General features: G+C 56.9%; 1 protein-coding gene across 1 annotated transcript; it reads left to right on the forward strand.

The window, feature by feature from the left end:
• Window positions 1-6,772: 6,772 nt before the first annotated feature.
• CHST1 (carbohydrate sulfotransferase 1) lies at window positions 6,773-8,032 on the forward strand (the record flags this gene model as incomplete). The annotated part of the gene is made up of 1 exon (XM_082485199.1): window positions 6,773-8,032. One exon carries the CDS (start codon window positions 6,773-6,775, stop codon window positions 8,030-8,032), a length of 1,260 nt encoding a protein of 419 aa, XP_082341325.1.
• Between the last annotated feature and the right edge of the window lie 7,798 nt (window positions 8,033-15,830).

Here is a 15,830-nt window from a genome sequence, read left to right on the forward strand (position 1 = left end):
GGCGCCTTCATCCCAAAAGAGCATTCCAGCTCCTGCCAGGGGAGCTCTCTGGGAGGGAGGGAGGGAGGGAGGGAGCGCGCACAAACAGGCTGGTGGATGGCTCAGGGGAAGGTGGAGAGCACAAAATAATTGCACCGGGTTTACCCAGGCGTTCGCATCCTCGGGAAGGGGCAGATGCAGTTCAGCAGATGAGGGATAAACAGGCACAGGTGGATGTTGCGATAAGAAAACTCTAGGACTGGCTGGGGTTGGCATTACTTGATAGTGATTAATTAACTCAAAATGTGTATGCTGAGTGCCAGAAGGGGGAAACCAAAATCCCGTTGAAAGCTCTGTGATGATTTAAGTGCTGGTCAAAGCGGGCAGCAACCTTCTGGTGGCAAAGGTGCTCTCGGTCCCTCTGAAACGCAGAGGGGATGGGCAGAGGTAGGGGAGCGGGGGGCATGCCAGGAGTGGCTTTGAGCACTGGGGTCCTGTGCCGTGTCATTAAAAAAGTGCCTGGGAGGTGATGTGCATGAGAGCAGAGCGAGTCTGGGTCTTACGGGCACGAAGTACCTCTGCTCGGCGCATGGTGCGGTGCTCACCAAGGGAAGGTGGCGGGCGTGAGTCCCCAGCTGGCATCTGAAGGGATGTGACCGTAGGGAAGCTCTAGTGCTGTACAGCTGAAGAGGAGGCAAGTCTGAAGGCTCACTCCCACCCCGTCAGGATTTCATGTTGGCGAGCCTTGCTGGGTTGGGAGGCTTGGGGACAGAGACCAGCCCTGCTCATGTGTCTATTGCGGTACCCAAAATCAGGTAGCGTCTGTGGTGAGGGGGAAAAGGGGGCTGTGGTCCCCCTTTCCCCTGGAGAGCGGCAGGGGGCAGCCTGGTTGGGCCACAGGCGTGCTCAGTGCCTGCCTGGCTTCGCAGAGCCACCAGCATGACTAAGCCATTGTGACTGAGTGGGATGCTCATCGTTAAACCCCGTCAGGAGCCCGTCTTCCCCACCTCAGTGGCCACAACATGTTGTTTTACGAGAGAAACTCTTTGCTCGGCAGGAGGACGCCGGGAAGCGGCAGGGCCTGTGCCAGTGGGTCCCTGGCTGAGAGTTGTTTTGCAACCCTGCAAATTAATTTCCGTGCCTGGGCAGCGAGGTGGGGGCAGCGGGACGGTGGGAGCCGGGCTGGCTGGGCAGGGAGGCACTGTGGGGTGCTTTCCCCTCCCTGACCATCCCTCCAAGGAGCTGCTCAGCCCTGGGCAGGGCACCCAGGGGTGTTGCTGGCTGGGAAGGGGACAGGGGACAGGGGACAGGGGACAAGGGACAAGGGTGCAGGGCTGAGCGGCTGCTGAAGTTGGTGCTGCGAACTCTGTGGGTGACTACGCACGTGCGAGTCTCCCTCCTGGGGTGGATTAGGGGGATGTCTGCGATGAGGCATGTTTTGGGATGTGTGCCCCGGCGAGGGTGCTGCAGCGATGCCTTTTCCAAGTGCTGCAGTCGCACTTGTGTCAGGAGAAAGCTTTTTTTGGCTCGCAGCTCCTGGTGTGGGGTGTGCCGGCGTGCCCCTCTGCACCAGCAGCAGCGTGGCCGAGCACTTGGGCGGGCAGACAGCCCTGCCCGGTCCCTACACTCATCCACCCATCTTCCTGGCACCGAGACCCCGGCACCTCCCGGGCGCGTTCGCTGCTCGCAGTTGTGCTTTCCAGCTGGTCCCAAAGTCCTGAGTCACTCTGCCGTTTCCATGGAAACAGCCTCGCTGGCGGGAATCGGTTTTTGGGGGTAGAGGGTGCCGGTAGCTGGACCGGCACTGGACAGGCCCCGGGGAGGGCTTGTGAGGCACAGGCAAGCCTCTGGCACACTGTCCTGGCACCAGGGCTTGTGCCAGGGCTGGAGCAGGCACCCACATTGCACAGACCCTCGCACCTTCTTCTGCTCCCTTTTCCTTTCCACGGGGAAGCGCAGAGGGATTTCCCTGGCAGCGATGAGGCAGCCCAGGGTGAGGCCAGCCGGGCCGAGGGCACAACTTCTGGGGAGCTGTCGAGAGAGGGGGACAGCCTGCGACGCAGCCGAAAAGAGCAGGGAATTTTTTGACTGCCCTGTGAGACAGCCTTGGAAACTCAGCAATGACAGTTTCAGTTACTGCAAGGCCTCCTGCCTAAAGCTGCCATCGCCCCCAAGTTGCCCAAACGCGGCCACCTCCAGGGAGCAGCGAGGGAACCTGCAAGGAAGGCTTGGGGAGGGAGGCAGGGCAGCAGCGCTGCTCGAGATGCTGTGGGAGCCCCCCACCAAAAACAAGCTTTGGCAAGTCCGGGGCGCTGCCCTGCATAGCTCCTGGTGGCTTTGGGAAGGGAAGACGACACGCGAGTCGCACCGGTCACTGCAGCAGCCCTGCCGGGTCCAGCCTGCCTACTGCCTGAGCTCAGCTGCCAGCGCAGTCTCCGGTGCCGCGGTCCTGCCGCACGGCTCTAAAAGCAGGTCATTCCCATCAAACCCGGGTAGACCGTCCCCAAAGTAGGAGTCCACCTCTCAGCATCTCCTCCTGGGCCTCTGCTGTGCTGCGGCTGGCCGGCCACGCTCGCTGCTCCCCGCACCGGTGACTCACGGATGCCGTTCAGCTTAATTCATCGCCTCCAATCTCCCCGGTGCTCCTGAGCTGTCTTGCTGGCTTCTTGCCTGCTCGTCCTCCCTGGAGCGGTGCTGGGAGTCAGGGGGGGGAGGAGGAGGAGGAGAAGGAGGAGGAGGAAGGCAGGTGACTGTGCACCCGCTGCCGTTTTGCGGGTGTGCGGGGTGGGGGAGGCTGCACTGCCCATCCTCTCCCTTCCTCTGGGTTAAAGGCTGTGGGAAGCGGGGCAGGGGAGAGGAAAGGCTCGGCACCTTCCTCTTCCTGCGGACAATGCTCCTGTCCCCCTGCCAGGCACCAGCCAGCCTCCTGCAGCGCTCGGAGCCGGTTGCTGGGTGCTGTGCATCCCTCCTGGACAGCCTGGTCCTGGTGTGACTGCAGGCAGCTGGACGGAGATGTGGGCAAGGCAGTGGAGCGCAGGCTGGCATGCTGTGACCAGAGTGGGGTTAGGGATGGGAAAGGGGCAGTGGTTATCCCAGCACAGCGCAAAAAAGAGCCCATGTGCTGTCTTGCAGGCCCCTTCCAGGGCCAGCAGTGCCGGGGACTGGAAGGTACCAGTGATTTATGCCCACCACAGCTCTCCATCTCACAGCCCCAGCTGCCTGGAGGGACCTACCGGACTCAGCTCCTGCCTTTGGGCTGCATTTGCTCGTCATCTTTGGTGGAGCTGAGCTGGAGACAGAGCAGAGGGACATTTCGGCTGGAAACACTTTATAGCATGGAAACAGCTGTGAGGCCAGCGCTTTGGATGACTCCCATAGTCACAGCATCCCAGGATCTCGGGCTGAGTAGCCAAATCAGCACAGGACTCACATACAGCCCCACTTGGGCATGGCCCTCACTCCAGCGGCTGGTCTGGACCGCTGGCCCCAGTACCAGTGCCTGAAGAGGAACAGGCCAATTTACGAAGAAGGTTTCCCCCCTGGGCAGGGTTGGGAGAGCAAGCGGCTATCCCGCTGCGCGTGTGCATAGGAAACATCCTCCTGCAGTGTGTCCGCTGCAGCCGCTGCTCAGCCATCCCGCTCCGAGCTGCGCGGAGCCATGCACAGCTCCTCCTCGGCAGGTGTCCCCCACCAGCCTGGCTGTGTCCGACAGATGAGCAAAAGGGAGTGTGAGTGGAAGGGGTCCTCAGCCATGCCGGCAGCTCCTGGCTGCCACACGCTTGCGCTGCCCCAGGAGCCCCCCAAGAGCCCCCGGCTGCCAGTTGCCGCTACCTCTCCAGCCGAGGGCTGGGCTGAGAGGAACGATGTCCCCTGGGGGACAGGCAGCAATGGGAGGAGGCGGGAGAGCTGGCTGGGGGCTGAGAGAAGGCTCTGGCTGGCTTTAAAGGCCACAGATGAGACACGAGGGAGGGAAGCCGTCTCCCAAAAGCTGCCCCTCCCTGGCCCCAGCTCAGCAGACAGGCAGGGCACAGGCAAAGAGTGATGAAGGACAGCCGAGGCTGAAGCCGGGCTGTAGATTTGCATCTGCTCTGCTAAGGAGGTGAATCAACACCCTGTTTCTTCCCCCCCGCAGCTTGGTGCCTTGCGAAGGGGAGCAGTTCTGGGTGGGTGGAGAATCTGAAACACTCGCAGCCAGCGATCCGGCAGGAATTGGGATCAAGGAGGCAGCCGGTAGCCTTTTGCAGGTTTCTGCCACATCCCTGGGACCATCTGAGTCCCATCTGCTCCAGCGTCCACCAGCAGCGCAGCAGGGAGTAGAAGTTGAGGTGGTGTGCGAAGGATGCAGTGTGGCCCGCCATCACTAGAGAGCAGGAAAGCGTTCCCACTGCAGTTTCCACCCAGATAGCATCCCAGAGCAGGAGGGACCCGCCTGTCCTGCCCTGACTTAGCAGACCTGGAAGAACACTTTACCCAAGGGATATAATATCCCATGTGGACACTGGGGCCAGGTCTCCCCTCTGCAGGGTAGGTCACCCCAGGTCAGGAGTAGCGACAGCCAAGTGTCTGCAACTTCTGTCCCCAGCCACATGCCACATCCCTGGCAGGCAGCAGCCCAGGAGAAAGCAGCCCTTACTCAAAGCATCATTTTGGATCTAAACCATGGCTGTTGGTGCACAGACATGGCGATGCCTGGTGGGGGGAGTGGCCTGCAGCAGCTCTGCTGTAGCCCCCATGCTGGGGTCCTTCTCTGAATTGTGGGGTGCAGAAAACCCTGCTCCTGGCAAGAGATCTCTGGAGCTGGTAGCTCCTGTAGCCTCCTGCCTGTGCCTGGGGCGGGCTGCTGGGGCAACTGGTAAATAATAAAATAATAATTTTAAAAAAAGGAGAGAAGGAGGTTTTTTACTCACCTGCAGGTCTGAACAGCCCTCCCGGTGTCACTCAGTGGGTGCCAGGGTCTCTCCAGGGAGCAAGACAAGCTGAGGAGATGGGAACAACACACCGTGTCACACACCAAGAGCACTGCACCGTCCCAAACCCATCAGGGATTCCAGCATGCTCTGGGCTTGAACAGTCCCCCTGTGCTGAATCCGTTGCTGTCCCACTGGCCTCCCTCGGAGACCTCGGCCGAGCAGTGACAGCAATGGCTCTGACAGTCGCACCCGCAGTGGCCAGTGTGCTGGGGAGGAGCAGGGGACCAGGAGCTTGCCACCAGCTTGGGGCTGGCTCGGTGCTCTCCCTGGGGACACGCAGGGAACGTGAGAGGAGTGGGGAGAAGGAAGGAACGGTGGTGATGATGCTGTGGGAAAGAAGGGCTGGCTCTGCTGGGCGGGGAGCAGAGATATTTGGGTCTGTCCCCTTGGTTTTGCCTAAGAAATGTGGGCAAGGACAGGTTGCTGTAGAGGAACATGCACGGGTGAACATACCACACTAAGGGGGAACATGGAAGGAAGACAGGGAAGGGGAAGTGGGTGCAGGGGAGCTTCAAAGCTGTTGCTGATACTGCGGTGTCTCCTTTGCACAGGGGTTTTGGCATGTTTGGGGTTTCTGGGATGAGCCTGCTACCTCCTGCCCCATATCCCTGCTGGCCTTGCGGAACGATAGCATGTGAATGAGAAGCCCTGTGCATTGGAGAGCAGCAAGGCAGAGGTGGTGACAGTTGTTTGGTTAGTGAACAGGGGAGAGATATTGAAGTGCTACCCCCGGTTACACCCCCTCCCAGCAATGCCACAGCTCCCCAGGCATGGCGGGGGTTGTCCTCATCTAGCTGTCCCTGAGAGCCCCATCCAAGTGTCCTGCTGAGCTTCCCCTGCCCTCGCCCATGCGCAGGCAGCAGCAAGGCAGGGGTTCAGCAGCACTAGACTGAAGCTGGCTTGTGCAGCTACAGCCTTGCTCTTCCCCACACCCATCTCTGGTGCCCGGGCCTCCTGCCACTGCATGGTTGCCAGTAGAGGATGGAGGGGATGGAGTTTCTCATGCTTCCTCCTTTGTGATATCGCTTCTCCCCTCTAGTGTGTAGAATAGCAGGGGGGCTGGAATCCCAGAGCTGAGCAGGATCTGGCCAGCACCACAAGCTCAGTGCTGGGGGCACATCAGGCTGGCAGCTAGGACAGCTCTGGCTCCTGCTCCCCAGAGGCTGACAGACTGAGCTGGCCTGGCTGACCTCTAAGCAAAGAGGTTTGCAGCTCCAGGAGAGCCATCGCTGCTCTCCCAAGCAGGAGGTTGTTGGCCTGGATGGGCTGTGCCTTGTCCTGCCAACTGGCCAGGAAGGAGGGAGATGAGCCTCTCCAGGCGGTGCTTGGCACCATCCCCTGCCCTTTCCCTGTACTGGGTGTTGAAGGCACTGGCTGACGGGGTGACAAGTGACTCACAAGGCAGCTGGGGAGGAGGCACAGCAGCAGCTGGATGGAGGCATATAGATGGTGTGGCCACCAGACTCTAACACCTCCCTGCCTGGGGCACAGGATATGGGGTGAGCTGTAAGGCACAGGATTTGCATACACCCCCAGCCTGGAAGGAAGCAGTCCCTGGGGCTGAAGTCCTGGCTGGAAGCGTCTTTCCAGGCTTGCCAGCCTCCACCTGGTCCTCTTCTCTTCTGAAATGGGGCTCTGCAGTGTGTGACTGGGGTCCACACGGTTGTAGCTGATGGACCTGCACTATGGGAGGGCATTTGCTGGTACACCTGGCAGTAGGATACTTGGGTCCTTCTTGGCAGTCCTTGCTCAACCCTTGACTTCTCTGTTGGGTTGCAGACACCGAGACCACCTGTGAAGAAGCTCCATGAAGGTGACCAGCCATGCAATGTTCCTGGAAGGCTGTCCTCCTACTAGCCTTGGCATCCATTGCAATCCAGTACACAGCAATCCGGACCTTCACAGCCAAGTCCTTCCACAGCTGCCCCATCCCCAACCCCATGAACTGCAGCCTGAGCCAGGACACCGATGCGGCTGACAGGCTGTGTGATGAGAGCCCCACTTTCACATATAACCTCTCCAGGAAGACGCACGTCCTCATCCTCGCCACCACCCGCAGCGGCTCCTCGTTTGTTGGGCAGCTGTTTAACCAGCACTTCGATGTCTTCTATTTATTTGAGCCCCTCTACCATGTCCAGTACACCCTGATCCCAAAGCTGACCCAGAGCAAGAGTACGACAGACAGGCGGGTCATGCTGGGGGCCAGTCGAGACCTGCTGAGGAGCCTGTACGACTGCGACCTCTACTTCTTGGAGAACTACATCAAACCCCAGCCCGTCAACCACACCACTGACCGCCTCTTCCGCAGGGGAGCCAGCAAAGCCTTGTGCTCCCCACCCGTCTGTGAATCCCTGGGAGCCATCGATCTCCACCTGGAGGAGGGAGACTGCGTGAAGAAGTGCGGTACCTTGAACCTGACACTGGCCACCGAGTCCTGTAGAGAGCACGGGCATGTGGCCATCAAAACTGTGCGGGTGCCCGAGGTCAGCGACCTCCGGGCCCTGGTGGAGGACCCACGGCTGAACTTGAAGGTCATCCAGCTGGTGAGGGACCCCCGTGGAATCCTGGCGTCCCGGAGCGAGACTTTCCGGGACACCTACCGGCTGTGGAGGATCTGGGATGGCACTGGCAGGAAGCCGTACAACCTGGACGTGACCCAGCTCACCACAGTGTGCGAGGACTTCTGGAACTCTGTGTCCACCGGCCTCAACCGGCCACCGTGGCTCAAGGGCAAGTACATGCTGGTGCGGTACGAAGACCTGGCCAGGAACCCTATGAAAAAGACCGAGGAGATCTATGATTTCCTGGGCATCCCCATGGACAGCAACGTCGAGCGTTGGATACAGAACAACACCCGAGGAGACAGGTCCTCCTCCAAACACAAGTACGGGACGGTGCGCAACTCGGCGGCAACTGCGGAGAAGTGGCGGTTCCGGCTGTCCTACGAGATCGTGGCGTTCACCCAGCACGCCTGCCAACAGGTGCTGGCCCAGCTCGGCTACAAAACGGCCAGCTCTGAGGAGGAGCTGAAGAACCTCTCCATCAGCCTGGTGGAGGAGAGAGACTTCCTGCCTTTCTCCTAAGGCAGCCCCTGGGGGGGCCCAGTTTTGATACGGATTGTTTCTAACTGTTGCCTTATTTTTTTTTTCTTTTGTTTTGTTGTTGTGTCCCCCCCCCCCCCCCCTTTCTCTTTCTTGTCTTTTTCTCTCCAAAATTTGCACTAAACCTTGAGCGGGAATCTCAACAGAGTCCAGGGGAAGCGATTGCTGCCCCTCAGCACGTTTTGGACACAAGAGGAGTCGGGTCTCTCCAAGCAAGAGCTAGAACTGTGGATGGGTAACAATGTTTACAAAACACAAAAATGTATAAAGCAACCTTCAAGCTTTCCAAACCGAAGGGTACCTGGGGTACTGTACTTTTGCACTGTTTACTTTTACAATGTAAGAGGTAAATATAAATATAATTTATGAATGGTGTTGTCCCCTCCAGAGTAACCCCCCTTGCCCCCCAATGAGCAGGTTAGACTGGAAGCTGAATGTGGAACAACCTTCTTGTTTTTGATCTCAGTGCGACGCGTCTGTTTGTTTTAAGTCCTCTTATTGGGCTGGGCAGTTGGTCAGCTGCTCCTACATGGTTGTTTGGTGACACCTGTGATATTTCTTTGTGCCAAAAACCCACAAAAGGAAAAAAAAAAAAAAAAAAGGGGTGGGGGTGGGGACGTGATTGGGTGGTTTGGTAAAAGCCCAACACATTTAATGCTTTATTTCTGTGTTTTCTGTAAATAAAAGTGCAATAAAACTGACCTGGGGGTGAACTTCTCCTGAAAGACCTCAGTGACTGAACCGGGGTGGACACATGACCAGCGGCTACTGGTCTGCCCAGCTCCTACGAGGCTGGGAATGGGTCGGGGCAAGGCTGGGGGGAGCCTCACCGGAGCCCCCCAGGGTGGCAGGGAACTGCCGTCATCTCCTTCGGCACGTGCATGTTTGCATCCAAACTGTGTCAAAACGCAAGTAGTTTAGCCAAAAGTGAGAACCCGGGGCTATTTTGCAGGCCTGAGGAGCTTGTTGGCCTGCACGGGGGGCACGGGACTTGCCGAAGTGCCTGGCCACAGAGCGCTCACGGCACTGCCACGGTGAGCTCGGGCCCATCAGGCTGCCCCTCGTTGCCCCCCCCTCCCCCCCGCCGCCATGTCTGACGCTGTTGATGCCAGCGTCAGCGTGCCCTGCCCGGGAGGACCAGGGAAAAGTGCTTGAGTTCAGGTCATAAAACTGCAAACGAGGAAACACGAAGATGGTTCTGGTGATGCACAAGTTGGCCCTAGAGCGCGAGGCACCTCGCAGGCACCGAGCGAGGCCCTGCCATGCCATGCCGTGCCTGTGGGCCGAGCAGGGCAGCGACAGCCGGACGGGGAGGCCGGGCACGCAGGGCGGGAGGGATACGGCGCTGCAGCAGAGCGCCAAGAGCCCCACGCAAGATGCTGCCAGTCTATTTGGAACAGCAGACCAGCTCCTCTGACCCAGCTGGGACAGAGTCCTCCAAAGAGCCCAGCCCTCCAGGCACGTCCCGCAGACAGGAAGCCACTGGGGCCAGTCCCCAGGGGACAGAGGACAGCAACGCCCCAGCACTTTCCCGTCTCTGTTGCTCCTGGAGCCAGGCGGGACCAGGACCCACAGAGAGATGTGACCACAGCTGGTCACATCCACCCACGGCTACATGCTCCCAGTGCTGGGCCTGCTCCAGCCACCCACCGCCCACCTACCTGGGCAGGTCTCCTCTCCAAAAGTATCTTCCAAGGTCTGCTGCCCACCAGCTTCCAGCCCAAGCTCTTACTTGGGAGAGGGCAAGACTAGGTGCCGCAGTCACCTTCAGGGAGCGAGGAGATGCTGCTAATGCTCCCACTGCTTGGGCAAGGCAGGGGAAAGCTGTAACTAGATGTGATTTTCTAGCAGCCCCAACCTGGCTTAACGTGGCAAACCTGCTCCAGCTGGGCTGCAGAAAAGGCGGGCAGGGGTGATGTGTCTGATGGCCTCTCTTCAGGGCTCGCAGCTGGAGCATCTGCCATTCAGCTGTGCTGTCTGCAAGGCGACATGGCCGGCTCCAGCCCCGTGGTGAGGAATGGGGCAACAGTGTGCCCGTGCTGCGGGATGGGCACCTCCTCCATCTGCCTCCCCACAGCGAGCAGGGGGGCAGCTCCCAGGAGAACCCCCACCCCGCACCCCAGGCACCTCCACTCCGGGGCAAAAGCAATGAGCGTCTTTGCCCCGTCCCCTCCACCGCCAGACCTGCTCCTGCCACCGGCTGCCTCTGTGGGTGAGGACGGAGGAGCGGGGCAGGCGGCAGAGGTGCCCGCAGCCAGCCTCATCAGTGCGCTGCTCTTACTGAGCAGCTGGCAGCAAAACGTCAACCAAATAAATGGCTTGATTGCCCCGTTATTAGTTACTAAATTAATCCTTTTGTCAGCACTTAACAAATGCTGAGCTGTTGGCTCCTGGCCTCGACCCAGTAAAAGGGACGCCCTGTCTGGGGCCCAATCCAGCACAGCCCGGCCATTGGGCTGCAATCCTCCCTGCACAAGGGCTGCATGTCCCTGGGAGCATCAGGGGGTGCCCTGGGTGATGGGGTGAGGTGGCCAGCTGTGTCCTCCCCGGTGCCCATGCTGCCAGCCAGCAAAGGCAGAGGGCCTGGCTTCCCCGCGGGGCTCCCCAGCAGCTCTGGGGAGGGATGTCAAACCACCTTCTCCTGCAGAAAGGGCAGGCTGCTGTTGGGGGGGGGGAGTGGGTGAGGCTTTTCCTTGCTTGCTCAGCTGGGAAAAGCAGCTATGCAAACCTGCATGAAGGAACAGTGGCTGCAGAGGCAAGATTTCCCATCTTCAGGTGCCGAGATCCTACTTCTGGGGCTAGCCCAGCTGTCCCCAGCCCGAAAGTTCTCTTGTTGCACTGGTCTTTAAACCGGCATGAGAAACTGAGTTTAGAAATCTTATCCAAGCTGTTCTTACCATTCCATTCAGGAAATGCGCCTGCAGCAAAATGGCTTCTGAATTGTGGTTGAAAGCCATGTCCTAGTTTAAGCAGGGACGGAGGTTCAGCCCTGCTTGGTGCCTCATGTAGAGCCCTTAGGGGAGAGATCTGATTTCCCAAGGAATCTCTAACATCTTCCTTCAACTGTGCTTCCCCTCCTCCTTTCCCCCCATTGGAAACAAGAGCCAGCGTAACCGAGGTTTTTATCCTCAAATTTTACTGTAATTAAAATACAGAGATGCAGAATATTCCCAGAAACACACTGCAAAACAAACCGAGCAAACAAATTCAGTAGGAAACCAATTACAGACAATGAAATGATAAAGAACAAAAGTGTTCTCCAGAGCCCAGCACCGTGCATGGGACCGCATGGCCACAGTGACGGTTTGGGGTTGCCAAAGGGTTCCTCGGCTCCTAGAGAAGCAGAGTTGGGCCCTGGCATCTGTCCCAGCAGCTCTGTGGCTCTCTCTAGCCACCTCCACATTCCCACTGACGCCGTTGTTTTTACATGGATGACTTTGCAATGGAGACACAGAAATGACCCACCCACAGGGATAAGAGCCAACGAGAGAACCCAGGGGAAAAGAAGTAGGTTAAGATTTCCCACACACAAAACACCAGGGGACAGAGAGGGGTGGAAGACATGCACTTCTCTCCCAGCCCCGGGAGCTGTGGGCGCAGAGTCACCCTCCCTGCCCTCCCAGCCAATACGAGTGTGGATGTTTAATGAAGGTCTCGGTGAGAGCTTTGGAGAGCTCTATTCTATCCGAGGGCAAGAAAAAAAAGCTAAGGGAGGGATAAAAAAAGAAAGTGAAGGATAATGAGATGAGCAAAGGCAAAAGGCAAAAAAATATGCCTGTGGGCTCTCCTCTCAGCCGGGGCACATTCCTTGGGGACGGGGAACGCCCAGCCGTGGTGGGGCACAGGGCTGCATGTAGGGCCACATCCCACCTCCACCATAGGGAGATCATGGTGAAAGCCTGGGGGAAATCTGGGAAGGCAGGAGCTGAGGGAACCGATATGGTGCTTTGACCACCCGTGGGGCACACTGATCTAGCTAAATGCAAACACCTACCAATCATCACTACTATGGAAGCAGGGCACCAGCCAGGTGTGGACCACAACCACACACCAAAACCTACATTTGTCCACTTCCCTTTCCACGCTCCTCCCTAGGATGAACTCCATCACGTTCACCCTCTGATTCAGAGCCTGTCCTAAGAAATAAATTCCCTCCATGCTCCGCCTTATCTTGCTTCCCCACCCTTATTCTTCCCTTGCCTCCTCCTGTCACCAGTCCCTCCTCATCTTCTTACTGTCACCCGAAAACTAGTGATCTTCCTTCTACTAGCTCCCTTCATCCTCCCCTCAGTCGTGCTCCCCTCTTTCATACTGAGTCCCCCCTGTCCAGTATCGATGGGATTTATGCACAATTTTTGCCTGTCTTACCACGAAGAGATGGTGGAAGAAGGGCTACACCAGTTGCCCAGCTGGACTCTGAGCCAGCTGATGTCTCTGTAGGGGGGGGAAAGGAAAGATGGGGCATCCGTCAGGAGCCAACAGCTTTCCCATCTAGTTCAGATCCTACCGTTCTGCAACCAAAGCTGTCAGGAGGCATCTTTGCTCTTAGACTGGGAACACTAACCCTGTTTTCCTTCTGCCCTGGCAACAAGAGTGCCCAGAAAAGCAGCCTGGGGCTGGGTCACCCGGGTGAACTGAGCAGGCTTAGCACACTAACAGACATACTTTCCAGGGGCCTTTTGAGTCCTGCATAGTTATGTATTCCTGAATGCCCGTTAAATGGTGTGAGGCCCTGGTTTTGGAGTAGATTTAATCTTCTACCCGTACCTGCTAGTTTGCTTGCTTTTGCTATTTATGGTCCACGTGATCTCTGTTAGCTGGGCTCTAAAAACAGGGATTTAGGCTGTGAGTTCCCCTCACACCTCTCCTCCCCTTCCCCAGGCCATCCCACAAGGAAATGGCAGATCCAGACAAATTGAGAGGTTTGCTCCATTTACTGCAAGGACGCATAGAAGAGCAGAAATAAAAAGATGGGAAACCCTCAGGACCCCTATGGCCTTCCTTAATGCACCTTTATCCCATTTTCCATGCCTGCTCTGCACACATGGCGCCTGCAGACAGGGGCTCGGGAAGGACGTACTGCCTCCTCCAGAAGAGCCTGTGTGTGCCACTTGGTAGCCAAAAGCGTGATGAGCTTCCCATCACCTGCCCAGGGGTGGCTGGTGAAAGAAAGCCCCTCAGATACTATCTTCTCCTGTCCAAGGCCTGGGAGAGGCAGTTAGGAAGAAGACGGTCTTCTGGCCCACTCAGTAAGAAACTGTACCTTTCTAAGAGGGTCGGGGACAGCAGAGCTAGTTACGCACAAGCAGCTTTTAGCTCTGAGGTTAGAGCTGGCTTCAAGAGCAGTCTGTGATCTGGAATAGGAAATGAGATGCGCTCAGGGAGAGCGGTGAGCACAGATCCACGCAGTGCAAACTGCCCTCCTGCTCTGCAGGGCATTTGAGACAAAGGAAGAACAGTCAAGACTTCTTCTGGCCTTGCCAACTGCCACGAGCATCCCAGCAAAGTGCGGGCACACATCAAGGCCTGATCTTTCTGTGAAGCCGCTGCCTTCAGAGACAAAACCAACACGTCTGGGTCAACTTGGCCTTCACCAGAACAAAAGAGACAAAGCGAGGAAATGCACACACATACCAAATGCTGTTTCCTCTTCAGAAACAAAGATGTAGGTTAAACCACTCTCATGCTATCAAGAGTAACACACTGTGGAGATCAGCAACTTCTTGCCACAGCAAACAGCAGGGACTACCCAGCGAAGGGAATAGACAGAGACTAACACCAGCGTGACTAGCACGGGGACACAGCGACTTAAGTCAGGTGTAAAACACGGATTTAAAAAAGGTCGGAATGAAAACTGTTTCACAAGCCCAAGAACATTCAGCAAAAACGGTGGCGGGGTGTGTGTGTGTGTGTGTGTGGACATAAGTATTCCCTGATGTATGATTCCTAAGCACAAGAGAGCAGCCAGGAAGCGCAACGACCTCCAACGGGAAATGAAAATCAAGGAAGTTGGCTTCAGAGTCCAAAAGATAGGACAGAAAGTAAACAAACCGCATAGACAGAAGAAAGGGGATTTTTCACATTCCTTTGGTTTCAATAAACTACGCTCTTGGGCAACAGAGGGGAAAACATCCTCTAAAACATTGTTTTTATTTTGACCAGGACCCTATATAAAAATCTATATGCTGGAAGTGCCAAAGATGACTATGTAAACTCCTCCGCAGCAGTGGCACAGTTTTGTTTACCTGGCAGAAGACATGCCTGTGGACTGATACATACACACGCGCTGACACAGATGCATATATATATAAAACACAGCACAAGCACTGCTTCACTTGCCTATGCATCCAACACCTAACGACCTAGGCTAATCACCTGCCCAAAGCCAGGAGCAGCAGAGTTTAATGGTGGAGCCTGTAGCTTTCCTCATCCCGAGAATTACAGGGGACATTGCAGTGAGTGAGTGTGTGTCTGTGCACGTGTGTCTGTGCACGTGTGTGTGCGTGCGTGCGTGTGTGTGTGTGCAGGAAGCTCCATGGCCCCTTGAGCATCACGGGACAGGCTTTGGATGGCTGTGACTCCCAGATGAACGCAGGTGTCTGGGTTTCTGCAGCACTACAAGTGTGGGTGGGCTATTTAGTGCAAGACGGTCATTTAGAAGAGCCAAGCTGGAGCCCCAAGAGCAGCATGTGGAGGAGAAGTTGGTGGTGCCCCACACAGGCTGGCTGCCACTGGAGCACGCTCAGCCCCTTGAGGAAGCGTTCTCCAACATGGCACAGCCCGCTCACAGCCATGCCACCTCTCCCGGGGTCACAGGGAGAGCCTCCCCTCCAACCCTGCAGCAGAACTTGGGTGGCATTTGGGAACACACTTGCTCATGGTTACTAATGATGTCTGTGGAGTGAGAGTGTGGCCTAGAGTCAAAATGCCCCTGTTGCAGATGGGGATACTGCCAGGACTTCAAGGGTCAAACCCAAGGGCCCAGTTTGTGTCTCTGTGGAGCATCACTGCCTGTGCTTGCAGTATCACAGAGGCCTGGCAGATGCCATCGTCAGCTGGGAATGGGAACCTACAGCAGCTTTCTTTCTCCTGCCTCTCACCAAGAAAATTTCTGCAGAAGTTGATGGCCTGGGACATATGATACTCTTGTGTGGCATCATCCCTGGCACTGCTCTGCTGAGCTTGTGGGTTCCTTCTCTGAAGGGTGCAATTCAGCCAGGGAGTAAGTGATTGGGAGCAGCTTGTAGGATGGGCGCTGCAAAGAAAAGGTAAGAGGTGCAGGGCAGGAGGGAGGCTTCCCCCTCTTCACAGTATCTCTCCTTTATGTCAATGGGACTTTCTTCTACAGTTCTCCCCAAGGCAGACCCCCCAAGCACACCTCCCAGAGCCAAGGGAAGGGGTGTTTCAGAGACTGTCTTCCAAGCTGAAGTTGAATTTGACTAGGTAACCCACACTTCAAGCAAGGCATAGTTCCTCCCCCTCCCCTCTTACTCCCCCCACCTCCAGGAAGATGGAGCCTAACACTGTCTCCCACCCTGCTGTGCTTACAAGAACAAGAAGGGAGGAAGGAAACTGCAAGACAGAGACAACAGTGCCTTTAAAGCCCTCGGAATAGAGATGGTTCCCAGTAGGTGATGGGAGTGAAAGGCATTGACAGCGGCTCTGTGAACTCTTGAGCCAGGCAGGCGGTGCTGAGCAGGCTGCAGCTGGAGTCTGCTCCGGTGCTTGACCCTCCCTGAAGCGGCTGGTTCCAATTCAAAGAGGTGCTGTGTAAGGGAGA

The sequence above is a fragment of the Vanellus vanellus genome (genome assembly GCF_965231255.1).
Source record: "Vanellus vanellus genome assembly, chromosome: 6".
NCBI lineage: Eukaryota > Metazoa > Chordata > Aves > Charadriiformes > Charadriidae > Vanellus > Vanellus vanellus.